Source organism: Athene noctua, chromosome 23, assembly GCF_965140245.1.
Source record: "Athene noctua chromosome 23, bAthNoc1.hap1.1, whole genome shotgun sequence".
Lineage (NCBI taxonomy): Eukaryota > Metazoa > Chordata > Aves > Strigiformes > Strigidae > Athene > Athene noctua.
In genome coordinates, this window is record NC_134059.1 from 7,147,125 (window position 1) to 7,166,311 (window position 19,187).

At 52.2% G+C, this 19,187-nt stretch overlaps 1 protein-coding gene across 1 annotated transcript in view; it reads left to right on the forward strand.

The window, feature by feature from the left end:
* The window catches only part of CR1 (complement C3b/C4b receptor 1 (Knops blood group)), a 71,680-nt gene that overhangs the window by 31,623 nt on the left and 20,870 nt on the right, over window positions 1–19,187 (forward strand). The window contains 21 exon segments of the mRNA XM_074925829.1: window positions 768–959; window positions 1,533–1,604; window positions 2,183–2,209; window positions 2,856–2,919; window positions 3,100–3,210; window positions 3,482–3,646; window positions 3,893–3,988; window positions 4,648–4,755; window positions 5,576–5,775; window positions 8,068–8,283; window positions 8,689–8,874; window positions 9,586–9,682; window positions 10,201–10,283; window positions 11,206–11,397; window positions 11,835–12,017; window positions 12,585–12,770; window positions 12,902–12,995; window positions 13,344–13,429; window positions 14,059–14,493; window positions 14,890–14,913; window positions 18,468–18,569. Coding sequence (XP_074781930.1) covers window positions 768–959; window positions 1,533–1,604; window positions 2,183–2,209; window positions 2,856–2,919; window positions 3,100–3,210; window positions 3,482–3,646; window positions 3,893–3,988; window positions 4,648–4,755; window positions 5,576–5,775; window positions 8,068–8,283; window positions 8,689–8,874; window positions 9,586–9,682; window positions 10,201–10,283; window positions 11,206–11,397; window positions 11,835–12,017; window positions 12,585–12,770; window positions 12,902–12,995; window positions 13,344–13,429; window positions 14,059–14,493; window positions 14,890–14,913; window positions 18,468–18,569 — 2,919 coding nt within the window.

Consider the following 19,187-nt stretch of genomic DNA (forward strand, 5'->3'; position numbering starts at 1 on the left):
CTCTGCTCCGCTCTGGGAGACCCCCCTGCAGGGCTGGGTCCAGCTCTGGGGCACCAATGGCAGAAGGACACGGACCTGCTCGAGCGGGGCCAGAGGAGGCCACGGAGATGCTGGGGGGCTGGAGCCCCCCTGTGAGGACAGGCTGGGAGAGTTGGGGGGTTCAGCTGGAGGAGAGAAGGCTCCGGGGAGACCTTACAGCAGCCCCCCAGGACTGAAAGGGGCTGCAGGAAAGGGGAGGGGGGGACGACTCATCATCAGGGGGTGTAGGGGTAGGATGAGGAGTAACAGTTTTAAACTGAAACAGGGGAGATTTAAGTTCCGTTAGGAAGAAATTCTCCCTGTGAGGGGGTGAGGCCCTGGCACAGGCTGCCCAGAGCAGCTGTGGCTGCCCCCTCCCTGGAAGGGTTCAAGGCCAGGTTGGACGGGGCTTTGGGCAACCTGGGCTGGTGGAAGGTGGCCCTGCCCGGGGCAGGGGGTGGGACTGGATGATCTCTAAGGTTCCCTCCAACCCTGACCATTCCATAATTCTATGATTCTGCATGTGAAAGACAGACATTAATGGACAATGTGGTGGCTTTGGTGTCCCCACAGGCTGCCACCACCCCTGTGTGCTGAGAGGGTGGCCTGTGCTCCCATTTCAGCCCTGCTGCTGTGACTGGTGCCCTGCCAGCCCATGTGTGCAGCAGCCCTTGGGTTTTCCTCTCTTCCCATCGTGGAGAAGAGCATCCCACAGATCACCTCCTGAATTCTTTTCTTTTCTCCCCCAGCTCTTTCTTGCCCTCCACCTCCAGCTGTTCCCAACGGGAAGCGCAATGACAACGGGACAGAGTTCACGTACGACTCGGTGGTGATGTACACGTGTGACCCGGGGCTCCAGCTGGTGGGAAATGAAACTCTTCGTTGTACAACGGAGAACGGGGTGGATGGCGTCTGGAGCGGGTCTCCTCCGGAGTGCAGGGGTGAGCTCTGCTGGGTACTCATCCTGCTCTCTGGTAGCTTTTCTTGCTGTGCAGTTAATTCGTCCTAATTCCCTGCTCTCAGAAAGGGAAGGACCTCACCCCGGACAGACATTCCCGTGGGGTTTGTTTCCAGGGGGGCAGCATCTGCTCCCAGCAGCGGTGGCTGGTGAGTCCGTGCCCTGCGGGGTGCCGGGCTCAGCTGAAGAACACTGGGAGCACAATCGTACGCAGCTTTTCATTTTGCCCTTCAAGAGGAACGGGCACAATTTTCATAAACCACGTGCGGAGAGTGTCTGTAAGTGCCAAGCTGATGGAGTAAACCTCGGAATGGGTTTATAGTTCATGTCCAACACCAGCCGGGCCATAAGGCCAGGCGGGACAGCAGAGTCCCCGCCCTCGGGAAGGCTCATACTGTCACCCCCAGGTCCCTGTGACTCTCACACAGCTCTCGCCCTCACAGGCGCAAAGGCACGAGTCACCTGCCCATGCTACATTTTCTCCTCACTGAAGCATGCGAGAATTATATACAATATATTTTTGAGTGGTTTTCCTTTATTTTTTTTCTCTCTGTAGTTAGCACTACAGCAGCGACAAACCAAACTAAACCCTCCGAAGAGAAGATGGCAGAGAATCCTTACTGGCTAGGTAAGAGTTCAGCAGAGGCTCTCTGCCTCAGAGCCCCTTTAATTGCTGTAATTGCACCCACACTGGGTGCCTGTCACTCCACATGCTGTTGGTTTTCTGCTCTCACTGTGCCTTCTTTATTTCTTTTGGTGGGTCCATCTTCTAGTTTCTAAGCGGGCTGCGCAGGCTTGTTCCCTGCTCTAATCCCCTTTTCTCTCTGATCCCAGCGGAGCGAGTCCTTAGCTGCCAGGAGACAGGGTGGAGTTTTGATGCCTGAACCTCCGAGCAGCCGAGCATCTCAGTAGAAACATTATTTTGGCTGTATTTGGACGTTGCTGAGGGTGGAGGTAGCCTGGAGCTACAGACCTCAGCTCCATCCGCGGAGAGAGCTGGGGTGGGGACTCAGAAGGGCATAATGACCTGTGCAGTAGTTAATGACATTGTTTCACAGCGTTTTGTCTTCTCAGCAGCGTTGTGGTTATCTGGCTTTGAAAAATATTGTTCTGTGGGCACAGATTAAGAAACTTCGCTGTTTCGTTATCACCAGCATTGTTTGCTTCATTTTTTTTTAACATCAATTTCGTTATTTTCTTCTCTAGCAAGTATCCTCATCCCTTGTTGCATTGGTAAGTAGTTTAAAATTGAAAATATACTTCCCTAGCCCAAAGCTGTTATTTGCTGTTAAATACCCGGAGTCGGTGGTTTTGGTTTATTCATTTCACTACCCCTAGTGCTGAGTGTCTCTGATCAGGATCCAGGGGTTTCTCTGCTGTGGGTAACACAGCAGCCTTGCTGGATTGTCTGTGTCTGAGTATAAAACATTACATCAGTTGAGGATGAAATGAAAGAGGCCAAAGAAGCCAACCAAAAACTGCACTGTCTGTCACTCTTTAATTTATAAAGGCCTTGGCAGACATTGAGAGATAAGAGATTAGTGAAGCTTGGAAAGCCCCTGTTGGAAAAGAGAGCAAGTACTAAAAACGGTGAGTGTGTTTAAAATACAAAGGAACCGGGAGGCTGTCTGTAAAACCACTGAATCAATGAGGATCGGACCCTTAACAAGTTCATCATGGCACCACACTTGGCGTGGTTTCTGCGTTTAGAGACACGAGGGGTTTTGCATTATTTTGACTGGGAGGAGCCTCTGGGTGGTGACAGGTAGCCTCAGAGGGGAGAATTTTGCTGCCAGTCTTTTACCAAACCACGGTCTTTCACTGAAATCGCATACCAAATCTGGTTTTGTTTTGTTTTGTTTTTTTCTTTGTTTGTTAGTTGTCCCAGTAGCCCTTGGAATTCTAGCTGGGATCATCATGAGATGCAAAGACAGTAAAAAACAGTAAGTGAACCTAAGCTGCCCCTTGTAAGTCATAACTTTCCCTGAGGACAACTGGGTATTCCCTTTTCAGCTCTGAGTGATAGTAATGACCTTCAGGATATATTTGCATGGTTAGTACTATCTTTCCATGTTGCTAAGTTGCTTTTTATTCTATGAATTTTCTCCCTCCTGTCCCCTCAGCTCTTACAATGTAGATTTACAAAAGCACAGGGTGAAGGGACAAGCTCCAGTGATGCACCTGAAGATAACGGATGACAAGGACCAGCCCGTGCTGGGGCGTTCCCATTTTTGGTAGGTTTGCTCTTCATCTGCCCAAAACCTTGTGCCACTCTTCTGACTGTACCCACGGATCTCGCTGGTGTTATTTCTAGCTACAAACCTCGCCGTGCCTGACCACGCCAGTACGGCACATCTTTATGCAGTTTTTGACTCTAAAATACCAACGACTCTGCCATGAACACGCCGCTCGCTGAAGAGGCAGCGGCTGCTTCACGGGAGGGTTCGGTGTTTGCCGGCTGCTCTCGGGGCTCACAGGGATTCCCCCCGTCTTTCTCTTCCACAGCCACACGACGAGCTGCCACGTGTGTCCCACCTGCGAGGAGCAGCTGCACACCTCCCTGGCCCCCCGCGCCGAGCCTGCGCGCCGCGACTGTGCCACCTGCGAGGAGTGGCTGAGCGCCCAGCCCCGCTCACTGGGCTCCTACTTCGTCCCCAGCATCAGCGAGAGGTACCGAGGCCGACCAGGCACTTGCTCCTGCTCCCTTTGTGCTGGTCCATGGAGAGCAAAATGGAGCTTTTTTTTTTTTTTTTTTTTTTGGGGGTGTGTATGTGTGTGAAAGCATCTATACACGGATAGAGCAGGTTTTGCAGTTTGGATTCCTTTAAGTCCAGTTTTAGGATAAAGTAGTCATTCTCAGAAGGCCATGCCTTCGGGTGGATTCAGGTCGTCTTCTCTCCCTTTCTCTGCGATCAGCTCTCCTGCCAACGCTGCCGATGAGCTGAGGGGTGACGGCACACGAGAAGCTGTTCCGGAGCGGTGCGAGGCGGAGCAGCCCGTGGGCCACGCGAGGTCTGTCTTCCACTTAAAATACACCGATGCCATGGTGGGCTTGAATAAAAATAATTTCAGAGTAGGGTAGAACCGTATTTATTCAAGTAGAAAATAAGGGTATTCCACACCTCCTTATTTATTCCCACCTCTTTCCTGTCTTGATCCTATGCTGAGTATTACAGCATTTAATTCCTTTTGAAACACTAATCATTGTTTTTTTCCCTTAAAACAAAGGAGCTCTGGGCAATTTTTGTGCCTTTTTCTTTCTGTGCTTTTAAAAGGCATTCAGCACGTGCTGGTTCTTTACTCGTGTTGCTCTCGGGCCATACGCTGCCGTGCCCAGAGGCTCCCTGCAGCGCTCGGCTGCCAGAGCTGCCCTCTGTGAGCAACCCCCAGCTGGAGAGTCAGCGGGTGTGCAGGTTTGGTGAGGTGAGGTTGGAAACTGGGGGTCTCGCTACGAGGAGAGTGGATTGATGAAGGAGCGTGTTTCAGAAGAGACAAACATCTCCTACACCTTAGAAAAGCGAGGCAGGTTTGCGGTAGAGCTAATCCCAGGTTTTCATCCTGCTTGGGAGGGTTCCTCAGTGCCAGGGAAGCCGGAGGTGCCAAACCTGACGGTGATTTTTGAGTCTCCTTAGAGAGACTCGACGCACATCCTCAATGGTGCTTCTTCACAGCGACGACCACACCTGTCCCGTGTGTGAGAGCTGGCTGCGCGCCCACTGTGACCCGAGCGGGACCCGACCAGGGGGGCAGCCGGGGGGGCCCCACCAGCAGGACGAGGGGTGAGTGTCCCACCGTGGGTGCAGGAGGTTCTCTCAGCAGCCTCAAACCTGAGAGGAGTTAACCGCTTAGCTTAAAAAAAATGATGGATGTGCATAACCATTGGTTGTGTTTCCTTATAGCTCTGTCAGGATAAAAGCTGGTGCCTGCTTGTGAGCAAAGAGAGGGGAAACTGGTGTGAGGTTTATTTGAACAACACTTGCCCGGTTCATTTGGGTGTCTTGGAATCAGTTTGTGCTCCTCAGCTGTCCTCACTTGTCTCGGCCTCGTGTTGTCTTTGGCCCAGGATGGAGCTCTGTTTGGTTAAGCAGCAAAAAGTGCTATGAGAGCCCCATGGGCCTTGTGTTCACTGAGCTGCTGAGTGCTTTTCCCACCTCAAGGCATCGTTAGTTTGTCGGGGCAGAGCAGCGATGAGGTGAGCAAAGGTTATTTTGCCCATGAGAGTTTTGTGCTCTCTCAGGCTCACAAAGCTGCCTTAACAGTCGTCACTGGCAGAGGCAAATTCAAATAAATACATGGTTAAAATAAATGTGGTTTGAGGTGTGCATCAGCCTGCTTTAGCTTTTGTAGGTATGAACTTCTTTTTACCAATTGTTTCTTTCATGCTGTTCCTGCAAGTGCTTGTTCCACTTGCTGTTAGCCCTAACCCTGGCACAGTTTCAGTTCTGCATTCACTACTCATTTGAGTTTAAAAAGTTAACTATTTTTGAAATTGTTAATGAAAAAAGGTTTTGTGGTGCCGGAGCCTGCGCAGGGTGGCTTGGCGAGGAGCAGTTTCCGACCTGAGCCCGTCGGGGCTCACCCTTGGCTCTCTCTCCACAGCCCACGGGGTCCCATCTGCCAGCCCTGCGCCGACCGGCTGCACCTCTCCCTCGTCCACCGCGACGTGACCAGCTGCCCCGTGTGTCCGCTGGCCACAGAGGGGACCCCGGCCCACCTCGTATCCCCCCGCACCCCCGGCTGCCACGTCTGCGCCGTCTGCGGGACGCCCAGCCACGCGCACCTCTGCCAGGTGCCCCACGGTAAGGACCCAGAAACGCCCTTCGGGTCCCCGTGGCTGGGGCCAAGGTGCCACATCGCTGCCGGGTCCCTCCTGCCAGAGCGCAGGGGCTGCAGCACCAGCCACCAGCCCTAATGAACCCCTCGTTTCCCTGCTGCAGGATAAACGCTGGCGGCTGTTGCACCCTTAGCGGCACGGAGCTGGTGGGAGAGAAGGGAGAGGTGCGACACCAATCCTGACGTTGGCAGGGCTGAAGTTCTGAGTGCAATAAGGCAACCTGAAGTCAAAGGTCTGACTTCACAATCGAGAATTTGTTTGTAAAGAAGCAGGAGAATCAAACACATTTCAAAGCCTGCTCCGTGTTGGTTTAATGCCCTACTTTTTTGTTTATTTTAGTAGGAAACTATTTTTGCGGCTCTTAAAGCGAGGCTTTAAAAATTCAATAAACGTTTCTTTCCACTAGGAAAATAATTTCATAGTAAACACCCTCTTTGCACAATCTTGCAAGATTTATTTGTATTTTTTAAACTACTTTTTAAACTGATATTCCTTTACTAGTGTGCAGATACGAGTGAGCAAACTGCAGTATTTATAGTAAAACCGTTTTGTAAATAAGGAATATAAAATGAGCAGTACTGCTATCCTGGCTTGGGGCTTGGGTTTTAGTTTGTTTTGTTGTTTTTTTTTTTTTCATATTTACTACTCAAACCTTCTCACAGAGCACTTTAAATGATTTTGCAGTCTCATTCTTTGCCGGAAGTAATTAGGTGCTCAGATAATTGCTGCTGCTCAGATAATTGTTGCCCGTAGCAGTGGCCTTTCCTGGGAATTGCGATGACGGGGGCGAGGTGCCACTGCTGGAGCAGAACCTGTCCCCTCCCTGGCAGCACCAGGAGGCTGGGGGAAGGTGTGTGCTCCTCTCCAGGTACAACCTGCCCTCAGCCCACCCTGACTTTTCCTGCACTGGTCAGATTCTTTAGCCAAAAGCCAGGCTGCAGCTCCAGCAAGGAGTTCAGTGGGTTAAACTAGCTGCTCCCTGCTTGGTGTTCGCTGGCTTGTACTCCTGTTTGGTTTTGACATGGGGACAAAATGAATAGTGATAATACAGAAGTTGTAAAAATCGCCTTTCTGCTGACAGGCTGGGAGAGTTGGGGGGTTCAGCTGGAAAAGAGAAGGCTCCGGGGAGACCTTAGAGCAGCCCCCCAGGGCTGAAAGGGGCTGAGGGAAAGCGGGGAGGGACTCGTCATCAGGGGGAGGGATAGGATGGGGGTAACAGGTTTAAACTGACAGCGGGGAGATTTAGATCAGATCTGAAGCAGAAATTCTCCCTGTGAGGGGGGTGAGGCCCTGGCACAGGCTGCCCAGAGCAGCTGTGGCTGCCCCCTCCCTGGAAGGGTTCAAGGCCAGGTTGGACGGGGCTTTGGGCAACCTGGGCTAGTGGAAGGTGGCCCTGCCTGGGGCAGGGGGGTGGCACTGGGTGATCTTTAAGGTTTCTTCCAACACAAACTATTCTTTGAGTCTCTGATTTATTAGTGTTTGCCAAGAGACTGAGTTTACTGGTGTTCTGTCAGGAGACAGGCAGTGCTGCCGGTTGGACAGAAAGGTGCCACGCGGTCACCGGCTGCTGTGTTTGTTACCAGACTGGGACGCAGCCCATTTCTGTGGGCTTGTGCTGGTGGGTACAATCCTGATACCGGTTTGAGGAGGGGGAGAGGCACCGGCTGTGCGAGCGGCTGAGCTGCCCCGTGCCCTGGCTGCTGTGTCCCTTTGATCATCCCTTCCACCGTGGGGTGGGCGGCAGCAGGGCTGTGCCGGGGTGCCAAGCGGTGCCCGGCCCGAGCCCCGGGCCTCACCCAGCTGACGCAGAGGGAGAGGCGCAATAAACTGAAGATGTAGGCGACGTCTACGCGGTGCGACGCGGGTGGGGCAGCAGGCCCGGAGCTCCTCAGGGGAGAGCCTGGGGTGGCCTTGAGCATCCTGGAGCTGAGGGTGACGGGGTGGGCCGACCAGGAACAAGGATCCCTCGCCCAGGCGACGCTCCCACACCTGCAGAGCGCAGCGTCGGGCGGGAGCGCGCAGGGCCACGCACGGCCCCGGTGATCCCTCCCGCCGCACCGGCCGGAGCGAAGGGCCCGGAGAGGGCCAGGAGAGGCCATCGGGGAAAGAGGGACCCCCGCGCCACCCGCCTGCCTTCGGCTGTTTCTGGGCTATCAAGCAGCATCAGTTTGTACCGATAAAGGAGACAGCCACCGCGCCGTGGGAATCGCCGCGGGGGGAGCTGCCAAGTGGAGGAAAAACCTGCGTTGCTCTTGAGAGCTGCAAAACAAAAAAAAATCCAACCCGTCGCGCTTGAGCGGTGACGAGAGTCCGGGGCTGGTCTGGCTGCCGCCCGCCCCGGAAAAGGACGCGTTTTGCGCTGCGCAGCGCTGCGCGGAGCCGGTACCGGCACCGGGAGCGACACCGGGAGCGGCCGCGGCCATGGCTCCGCGCTGGCTCTGCGTGATGCTGCTGGCCCTGCCCGGCGCCTGGGGTGAGTGCAGCTGCGGGGGGAGATGGGGCTGCGGGGGGAGATGGGGCTGTGCGGGGAGATGGGGCTGAGGGGAGAGATGGGGCTGTGGGGGGAGATGGGGCTGTGCGGGGAGATGGGGCTGTGGGGGGAGATGGGGCTGTGCGGGGAGATGGGGCTGCGGGGGGAGATGGGGCTGTGCGGTGAGATGGGGCTGCGGGGGGGGATGGGGCTGCGGGGGGAGATGGGGCTGTGGGGAGAGATGGGGCTGAGGGGGGAGATGGGGCTGTGCGGGGAGATGGGGCTGTGGGGGGAGATGGGGCTGCGTGGGGATGGTCCTGTGTGGGAAAAGAGGGCTTGGGTGGCGTGGGGAGGGGGCTGTGGCTGCGTGGAAAGGGCTAACGCGAGCCTCCCCCCCTCATCCCGCAGGTGACTGCCCGCAGCCCCCGCGGTTTGTCTTCGCGGAGCCCCTCACGCCCCTGGAGCCATCCTACGCCGTGGGGGCCACGCAGAGATACAAGTGTCGCCCGGGGTACACGAGAGCCAGGGGCAAGACCCCCGTGGTCACCTGCCTCGAGAACTCCACCTGGTCAGAGAACCCCGACTTCTGCATTGGTGGGTCCCCCCTTGCGGGCTCCTGGGATGGGGGGGCTGTGTGCATCCCCTGCTGCACCCCGACCCCACTCGGGGCTCAGCACCCTTGGCACGGGTGCTCCCCGCGTTCCTGTTTTCAGGGCAGTTGAGAAGACCCCCCCCCTGCCTGGTGCCGGGGGTTGCCCTTCCTCTTGGCCACGCTAATCTCTGGGAGATGATCTCTGCCCTTCTTAATTACTTCACCATCTGGTGTCAGGCTGTAAATGCTGTAATATGTTTGCACAGAAACAAGGTGCAGTGTGGGAGGGGCTGGGGGGGCAGTTGTCCCGGTGGCAACGCACCTGTACTGTCCCCAGGGCCGTCAGCGGGTCCCTCCCTGTCCCCTTCTCCTTCGTACTCTTTCCTTTCCCCGTGGGCCAAGACCTCTGCCCTGGGCCCACTGGGGTCTTTATCAGTTTCTTTTCTCAGTCAGCATATGACCCTTGGCCTTTCTTATTTATCCTTAGGTTTATTTGTGCTGCTACTTGCTTTTTACTTGTATTTTAACTTTCAGTTCCTCAGAAGTTAACGAGGCTCTTGTATCTAACCTGAAAGTGCTGGCACTTGCTCACGAGGGAAGTCACATGCCCAATACATGGTTAACTAGTCCATAATGACACCGAACAGCACTGTCACCCGCATTTCACTATCATGCTATAAAATAAAGCTAATGCTGCTCGCTTGCCCTTCCAGGAAAGTCGTGTGGTCCACCGGACATCCCGAATGGCAGCTTCAACTACACCACTGACCTGCTGTTTGGGGCAACAATAACCTACACCTGTAACGTGGGGTAAGCCTGGTTCTTTCCTGGGCGTGAGGGCACGGCCTTTGCAGACTGCTTTTCCGCTGTTTTGCAAAGAATTTTGTTCCTTTCCCGTGGGTGCTCGGTTAGTCATTCAGCATTTTCTGCTGTGCAGTGGGTTCAGCTGTCTCTGTCTTAGCTGAGGGGTCTGAGGGAAAGGGGCTGCAGTGTCCTGGGGGTGCTGGGAGCAGGGTGGTACGTCAGTGACACTCAGCTCTGCTCAGAAAATAAATCTGGATCTACCACTGCGCAGCCTCAGGGTGGGGATGCCGTCTCACTCACAGTCCTGGGAGCTTCTGTCCACCCACGGCGAGTATGGAGTTTCCTCTAACTGCATCATATATTGTATATTTCTTTAAGTATTAAGAAAACTGTATTTTATAGGAGGGCTAGCTGATTTTCCCCTAGGGTTCAGCTCCTCTGGAGAATACCATTAGAAACTGTACAACTTTCTGAATTTCTCAAGTCTTTAAAATTTTTTTAAAAGAGATTCAACCTTTCCGTAGGTACCGATTAGTTGGGAAGGCGTCTGCGGAATGTGTACTTAGAGGTAATGAAGTTTTTTGGAATGCAGAGCCATACTGTCAGGGTAAGCAGATCTTAAATGTTTTGTGTACATCTCCTCCTCGAAGCTATTGCAATAGATCTGGTGGTTTGGGGAGCCGCAGCTGGATATTCTCTTCTTGGCACCTAATGCAAATTCTTTCAGGCTTTAACGCGACTGACTCCTTACCTCTCCCCCAAACGCGCACTCTGGGTGGAGCCAGGAATGAAAATGAAATGCCAAGGAGGATCTGTGGATGTTGGTGTCCGATCTGTGAGAAAAGCAGCTCCCGAGGCTGCCTGTGGGTATCGCCCAGCACAGCCACGCAGCGAGGTTCCGCCAGGCTGGCGCGGACGCTGCAGCGCCCGTGTCGTGTTCTCCGTCAGGCAGCCCTTGCTGAATTGTTTATCGCGATGCCTTCAGACGCGACTGCGCGTCTCAAAATCTCAGTTTTCAAAGGAGAGATAAATGCCAAGAGTTTTGTTGGTGCTGTTTGGGCTTTTTTAGCATCCCGTGGGATGGGCCTGACCGTCAGCTGGTGATGGTTTAGATGGTTTGCTGCTGTAATCAGTATTCTGGCCTTACCCTTGGTAGTACAGCGCAGGGAGGAAATGCCATCACCAGCTGGTGAGGGTCCCAGACTGCTCGGTGAGGCCTCTTCTGTAGTGCCTCCTCTTGGACTATAGATGCTGTTTTGCCATTTTACCATTTATCCATTTAAAAAAACCCGGGAAAACATTCAGAAATTAAAGATTCATTCAAGACCTTAGGTTGAGATGATTGCTTTAGGGCTGCTTCCCTGGTTTTAATTTGGCTTGTTTGTTTGTTTGTTTGTTTGTTGGGGTGAGTTTGGTTTGGGATTTTTTGTTGGTGCGTGATTTTTTTTTTTTTTTTTCAGTAGCTAGACCTCAGTTTCCTATTCAATGGACATGTTCTTGCATTTTTTTACTGTCGCTTTCCCATGCAGCTATTCCCTGTTTATCACCTCCTGTAATCGAGAATGGGCAGCTCATTGATGGGAACAGAGACTTCGTCTTTGGCATGGCTGTAACCTACAGATGTAACAAAGGTTTTTCTCTTATTGGAGATTCCACAATTCACTGTGCAGCGGATGATAACCTCAATGGAATCTGGAGCGGTCCAGCCCCTGAATGCAAAGGTAAATGCTTTCTCTCTCTCCTTATTCTTTTGACTTTGTTTCTCGTTCCTCTCCCTATCTGTACTTTCCCGATAGGCTGCCAAACATGAGAAGGTTGATTTGAGCCTAAAAGGATTTCCAGAGACTGTAATGCAGTGGTCTCTCAAGTCGTGGTCAGAGGCAGGGCTTGGTTTAATGGATTCTTCAGCCCACAGAAAGGCTCCCTCTCCCTGCCCATGCCCAGGGCTTCCTGCAAATGAAAAATGAAGCTCTCGCATGTGCATTTTCTTAATGACGCCTCTGTTCACAGAGTACCTGCACCCCACTGGGGACCTGCCTCTCTCAAGGGGAAAGGACCGCAGTTCTCTCACCGAGCTTCTCGTGTAATGCCTCTGGTATCACTGCAGGGCTTTTTCTTCTTGTGATAAATATCCTTATTGTCTTATCTTCATTTCCAGTGGTCAGATGTAAAAATCCAGAAGTGAAAAATGGAAAAAAGTTATCTGGCTTTGGCACTGAGTACACGTATAAGGATACAGTGACCTTTGAGTGTGATCCTGGTCATTTATTGAATGGTAGTAACATAGTCACTTGTGAAGCAGATAATAGCTGGAAGCCACCTCTGCCAATGTGTGACCCAAGTGAGTACGAACAAATTTATTTCCCTGAGAAATTGCAGTGAAGTAGGTCTGAGGCTTTTGAGCAGGTCGGATTCTGAACCTTATGTGCCTGGAGCCATGCCCTTGCAGGGTGTGTTGGCTTGTGTCCTCAGCGTGGCAGCCCATGCCAGTTATATATTTAGACCTAAAGCTATTTATTTGTGAGCAGCAAATGAACCAAAAGTGCACTGAAAGGAGGGATGAAATTTCCTTCTACACCTGACAGACTTGCTTCACCAGCTTCCAGACCCGTTGGGGACATTCGGCTTCTGAGCTGAGCTGAATCAAGCCCCTGCAGGCTGGGTTGGTGGTCAGTGATGGAGCACCTCAGCCCCAGAGATGTTCCAAATCTCCATCTTTTCTCTAGTGAAGCAAACTGTGGTATATGCTGCTCTTTGCTGAATAAGTTGGATGCAAACTGTATCCCAGACACTGACATTAAAACAGGTTAAAATGTTTTGTGCTCCGATACCCGCAGTTGGCTATTGTTACTGCAGACCCTTCGGGTACTTTTCTGTAACCCACCTTCCTTTTCTCTCCGACTGCCAGTCCTCTGCGGCCCTGCTCCTCGTTTCCCTTTCGCCGAGTTAACGAGCGCTGTGGGTGACAGCTCTCTTGCTGGAACTAAGCTGAGCTACCGGTGTAAACCCGGTTACGCTGCAGCAAGTGGAAAGTCCTCTGTTGTCACTTGTCTGGATGATAAAACCTGGTCTGCAGACCCAGACTTCTGTATACGTGAGTATCCCTGTTCCTCCTTTGTCTTGACTGTGCAAGCGATCTGTACACACCTGAGAGGTTCCTCTGAAATTTGGGTCACGCCCGTCTCTGGGTTTGACGTAATTCCTGCGCTGCTTTCTCTTCTCCAGGGCAGCGATGTTCTCCTCCCACCATAGAGAACGGGGATGTGATCGCAGACAATTTCCTCTTTGAGACAGTTGTGACGTTCACCTGTCATCCTGGGTGAGTGGATTGCTGCTTACAAGGGACCAACTCAAGGGTGAGAACATGGGGATTGCGGGCGGTAACATCCACCCCCCAGCTTCCCCGTGCAAGGCTCCAGTGAAATCGTATATTACGTCTTCAGTGGGGTGAGCAGGTGGCAACACGCGTGTGCTTGGCAACGCAGTGAACTGCTTCAACTCGGCTCCAACCAGTGCCCTTATTTAGTGGTGGTGATGTGGCCAGATCCCATTTGACAGCAGGGGCAACTTCTGGTTAAGAACTTGCCCGCATGCAGTGGTGGGAGGCGGGGAAGAACCCTTTCTGGGTTCTCTTCTGGAAAGTACTAAACTTCTTCTCTTTCTTTAGGTTTGAATTAAAGGGGTCATCTTCTGCCAAGTGCGTGGTATCAGGAAATGGAGTAGACTGGGACACAGCATCTCCCTACTGTGAAAGTAAGAGGGGAAAATCCATGCACAGAGCCATTAAGATAATAGTTGGAAATGCACTGGTGTAGCTGCCTTGCTGGTGGGCTTGGGCTGCTCTTGCTTTTTAATTTAATCAGCTGTAAAATTGAGGGTTTCAATACTAACTCATGCTGTAGGGCCTGAGGTGCAACAGTCTCATACAATTCAGAAATTATGCTGGCAAAGTGGAAGGAGCAAGAAGAGCAGGAATTATAAAAAAACAACAACAAAAAACCAGTCACAGGAAGAAAGTTTTCTTTCTCTAATTACCAGGGAAAGAGGAAGATCATTGGATGTTAGAACTCGGTCCACTCCATTTGGTACAACACTGAAATCGGGTGTTACAAAGTCAGTGTATAGTGTTATGTGAAGCTAGAAATGGCTGAAGTATTTCTTCTGGCCTAATTAGGCACTTCAGTGGCTTATTTCATGGGGTGTGATCCTGGAGTTGTGGCTAATGGCCGTAACTGAGGTGAGTACCAAGCAAGGAAGCTCAAAGTCTTTTCAGTTGCTGCTAGATGGGTGGCGTTTGGCTGTACCTCCTCCTCCCCACACAGCTCTGCACCTCCTCAGTTAGGAGAAGTACTCAGACGCTCTCGCTGATGTCCCTCCTGTAGGACAGCTCCCTGATGTTCTCTGTGAAGATCCCCCCACCATTGACAATGGGATGCACAATGGCACGAAGGGCGGGGCCTTTGTCCACGGCTCTGTCGTGGTTTATAAATGCAAAGATGGCTTCACCCTTGCTGGAGCGGCCTCTATTCGCTGTACGGTTGATCATCAAGACCGTGGAGTCTGGAGCAAGCCTACTCCTGAATGCAAAGGTGGGGTTCCTCCTACAGAACAGCTCCTCCCTGACATTCTCTGCGAAGAGCCCCCAATGATTGACAATGGGATGCACAATGGCACGAAGGGCAGAGCCTTTGTCCACGGCTCTGTTGTGGTTTATAAGTGCAAGGATGGCTTTACCCTTGCTGGAGCGGCCTCTATTCGCTGTACGGTTGATCATCAAGACCGTGGAGTTTGGAGCAAGCCTACTCCTGAATGCAAAGGTGACTATCTTCTGTGCCTGTCTTGCTGCCTCCTCTCTGTCTTCAGAATACCTATCTTCTCCTTCCTCCGTGAATCCTCAAATCAGATAATTCTGCTAAGGTGTAAGCCTTCGATGCTTCGTGAAACAGCTTCAGCCACCATCTCGTGCCAAACGAGCACGATTAGGTTGCAGCGTGGACTTGCAGGCTAGTGGAAATGTATCCTGGTAAATACATCTAGGTTTTAACAGTAAAACATCGGTGGAGTTGGGCTACGCAGGGGTTCCGTTCTGTGTGTTGCTTGAATTGTCTTCCATGTGCATTGGCTCTGGTTCGAGATACTGCACGTGGTGTAGTCTGATGAATTACCATGCTGAACGGGCACTGAGTTTCATGTTTGGCTTTCTTCCCTTCCAGGTGCAGCGAACATGATCACTGTTGGTAAGTAATACAGATTCCTGAAGCCCTGTGCCGTGCTCTTGCCTGGCTTTATGTTGTTGTCTCCTGTGTGTTCTGCTCGAAATAGGTTTAAAAGCCGCCTGCTACAGTCTGTTCTTCTATTTATATTGTTACTTTGAGATCATGCTGTGAAAAAGGGAAGAAGGTCAAGGGGACCAGGGAGGGAAAAGATAGTTGAATATGTTTGGAGTAAAGACTGAAGCTTCTTATCTGTCTCCTGTAGGAATCTTCCCCCTCCTCCTGGCACTGCTGATTATGAATATCTAGATTAGGGAACAGGCCCAGCAGGGAGGCAGCTGTAGATGTGTTGAACTTGATCACGCCCATCCCAGTGCCCTCCTTTTCTCTCCTGTGAAACTGGCCTCGAAGCAGCCACCAACAGCCCCGGGATGATGAACCCCGACGCTCCGTGCCGCTGCCCGGGACTGCCCTCACGCTTTTGGACGCAGCAGCTCGAGTGCGGGGCTGGGCTGGGAGGATCTCTGCCACCCAGCTGAGAACGCTCTTCAGAACTCGAGTGATTATCCCCACGTGAAGTCGCAATGATGCCAAAGACCTTCACGCTGCGATAGAGAGGCTCAAGAAAATCCTGCGCTTCGGGTACCTCCACATGCCATTTCTCAGCCCCGCTACGGTCACGTTGTGCCTGGTCCTAATCGGGATTCAGGGGTTTCTTAAGTGTTCTGAGGTGGAAAGTGCTGCTACTTCCAAGAGAATTAACAGTGGATGTCTTCATGTGAGTGATACATACTTTAAAAAAATGGATACGAATAAGTCGGATGTAATTTGTGACTACCAAAAGCATTGAAAATGTTCATATAAAAGTGCAATTGTAGCCGTTACTTCAAGGCGAGTCTGAACCCTTGTGCAAATAGCAATCCTTCCAGATCAGTAATTTTACCAGAGAGAAAAAAATTTAAATGTCTTATGACAAAGAACTACTATTCTGACTCTTCCTGTACGTACTAAGATTAGTTTTAAACTTCGGCTGAAGGTCTCTGCCCTGGCACTGTCATTGTATCGCGTCGAGGCTTTTCTGCAAGTACCTTGTGGAAACACCCGTCTTGTCTCTGCGGTGACTCAACGCTTCTCCCCAAGCGCTGAAGCTTTCGGTGGGCTGAAAGCCCCGGGGGAAGCGCAGCTGGGTGGGTGCTTGGAGGCAGCGGAGCTCATCCACGGGCAGGTGTGTCCGGGCCGAATGCAGAACTTGCAGGTGTCGTGGCAGATGCCACCAAACATCAGAAAGTTGCTGCGTGTGAACCTTTTCACTTTCTGCTCAAATGCCGCCTGCCTGGGGCGAGTCCAAAGCAGGGAATCGCTGTCTGACTTTGCACTTAAAAGGCTTTTTCAGGGGGTGCAGTGCACCCCGACTGTGTTGGCTCCCAGCACGGGTTGGCCGGGGGCCAGCTCAGCCCCAGGGTGCCCCGAGGCTGCGGTGGTCCTGGGGAGCAAACGCGGGGTTTTGGGCTCTTTGCCCCGCTCGCAGCAGGGTTGGCGGGCGGCTGCACGGGGCGACTGCTGCTCTGACACTGCACCCGCAGCAGGCGCAGATGCACATCAAGCCAGAGCCTTAATTTATTCCTCCGTGGGGAACAGGACACAAACCCCACACCACCTTTTGCGCACTGTGTTTTCATCTGTCTAACCTGATCTCGCTGGTTGTTGTGCTGAGAACAGTTTGTGAGGGTGGATAGAGGTGAGCGAGGACGCGTGCTGTCCTCAACTCCAGCCAGGCTTTGGCAGTGCCACAGGGACAGCTCCGATGACGGCACCTCTGTCACTTTATTTAAACCAAAGAAGCAGGCAAAAGTGCCCTCGATTTGTCTGGCTGATAGAAAGCCCATGTTGTGGTGTTGGTGTCCTTTCCTGGCTTTAACTCAGCCTCGCTAAACAATCACTTAATAAGCAAAAGAGGGATGTAGCATCTCGTAAAATGAAGTAAGGATTTGAAGGTTTCCTGGGAATCCTGTTTATAAGGGGAAAAAAAAACCCCAACCAAAACTGTGATAAAATTTAAACTTGTTGAGCCTGAATCCAGCTTGAGACATCAAGACTTTTAGCTGCTGGTAAAGCAAGATTTTTGAGGTTTGGTGTTTTGTCTGCCACAGAGGTGAATCGCCCATCTGTGAGCTTCTCATGACGCGCAGTTGGGATTGGGAAGTATTTGAAATGTGTCTACTACATGCTTTTTGTTTCTGCATTTTCACAGTGCTTTCCTGTTAACAGGAACATGCATCTAATGAGAGGGAAAACCACAAATAGCCATTTCTATCAACAAGTTAGCCCTGTTCCAAATAAACCCACAAAGTTCTCCCTTCCCCGCGGAGCACTGTCCTGCTCAGCTGTCACTGGGGCACTGCCAGATACTGTTTTTGGAAACCAGTCTTGCAGAACAAGGACTTGCAGATTGCTGGTTATTTTTATGTATTTCTTACCATAAGCCATGTTTGTGACTAGAAGAAAAAACACAAATGTAAAGCTTCATAGCTTAGTGTTGTGTTCTGTTTTGTTATTTTAATCCCAGCACAATTATTCCTGTTGCCTAGTCCAGATCCAAATGATTTAAGACCTGATTTAGGTCTTAGATCATTTGGAAAAAATGCAACCGCGTGGAAAATCATTTGGAAAATCTGCAACCAAATGGAAGAAACTGTGAATGCTGTGAGGTAGCTTACGGGTGTTGAAGAGTGCTTATCTGCTGTGTTCGTAATTGAGTTGTACATAATTTTACTTCATAATCTGAGTGTAAACAAGTGCAATTCTGAAGTATAAATGTTGGGTCTGTAAACATTGGAGGATCTTTGTCAATAAAAGAGATAAAAAGACTTGAGTAGTGCACACTTTGCTGCTTGTGTTAGGCTCAGAAAACATCCTCTGCTATGTGAGGTGGGGAGCTGGAGGTTCCTGTGGCTGCTCCTACATCAAAAAGTCTTGTCTGTGGATTTTTAATCTTCCAGCCAGTGGCAAGGGATGAGGCCACCTTGGATGTGAGTCCTAGAGCAGCCAGGGTTGGGTCAGGAGGGGTCGGGTCCCTGGCTGTACAGCTGCACCGCCTGGCCCGAGCACCCACAGCCCTGAGGGACAGACGTGTCCCCAATAGCCACCAGTCCCACGTGTGTGGGAGGAGGGAATGTCCCACTCTGCCCTTCCCGTACCTAGGCACCAAGCCATGCCCCTTCAGCGTGGGAAGAGCTGCTGTCACCGCCCGGGGACTCGGGGCAGAGCCTGGGTCACTTCCCCAACTGAGGATGCCCCCCACCAAGGGCACGGTTTGGCTGACAGCACCTCTGTGCCTGCACCCACCCCTCTCATAGGTCTCTGTGGTCCCAGGGGCCCATCCTCCCCGCCAAAAATAGCAGCAGAAGCAGCGTGTGGGACCTGCACCCTGCCCGGGGGTGGTGGCTGTGCCCATCCAGTGCTGGGGAGCCCACAGGTTCCTGTCCCGTGGCCCTGGGAAGCCCCGCAGCTGCGGCTCCTTCCGCACACGGGGGCAGTGCGGGGAACTGGGGTGCCTTTATCTTCCCGCAGCCCCCCAGGAGCCGCAGTCTGCACCGGGGACCGGAGCATGGTGCTCGCCTTCGCCCTCTGCCTCCTGGGCAGCTCCACGTTGCTCCTGGCCACCACGCACGGGGCTCAAGGTAAGGAGGACCAGCAGGTCTGCACCGCTGGGGCCTTCCTCTCATGGCCATCTTCTTCCTCATGTCTGCTCCTCTCCTCGCTGATCCTTTTGCTTTTCCCTGAGGAGACGGGTAGAGCCTTGTGCTGGCCCCAGGTGGACCTCAGCACGGCAGACCCTGAGCATCACGGAGCCTCTGAGCTTCTCAGCTAATGAAAAAGACTCTCTGGGATGGCACCGGGGCCATGCTGTGCCCTTCAGTGGCCAGGGGAAAGGGAGCTACAACTTCTCTATGGAAGGCTGTGAAGAGTCTTTCACAACTTGCCTGGCTTCTCGTAACATACGTGTTTAAACTGCCAAAGTAAAGCTGGTTATGGGTACAGCATCTTAGAGCAGTGAGGCAAGGAGCTTGTTCCAATAATAGATTGTGTCTGAGCTCTGTCAAATTGAAATTTCCTGTGATAAACAGAAATGCATTGAGATGACGCAGGAGAGTAAAATGGCAAAAAAGACTGTGCTGTTTGGTGTGTTCAGTCTGAAAGCCCACAGGGCATGAAAGCCTGGGAGGTAGCCCGGTGTGCCCGTGTGTTTTGAGACAGGGTAGCCAAAACCTATAGAAACTCAGCTCCATCACTGCAGT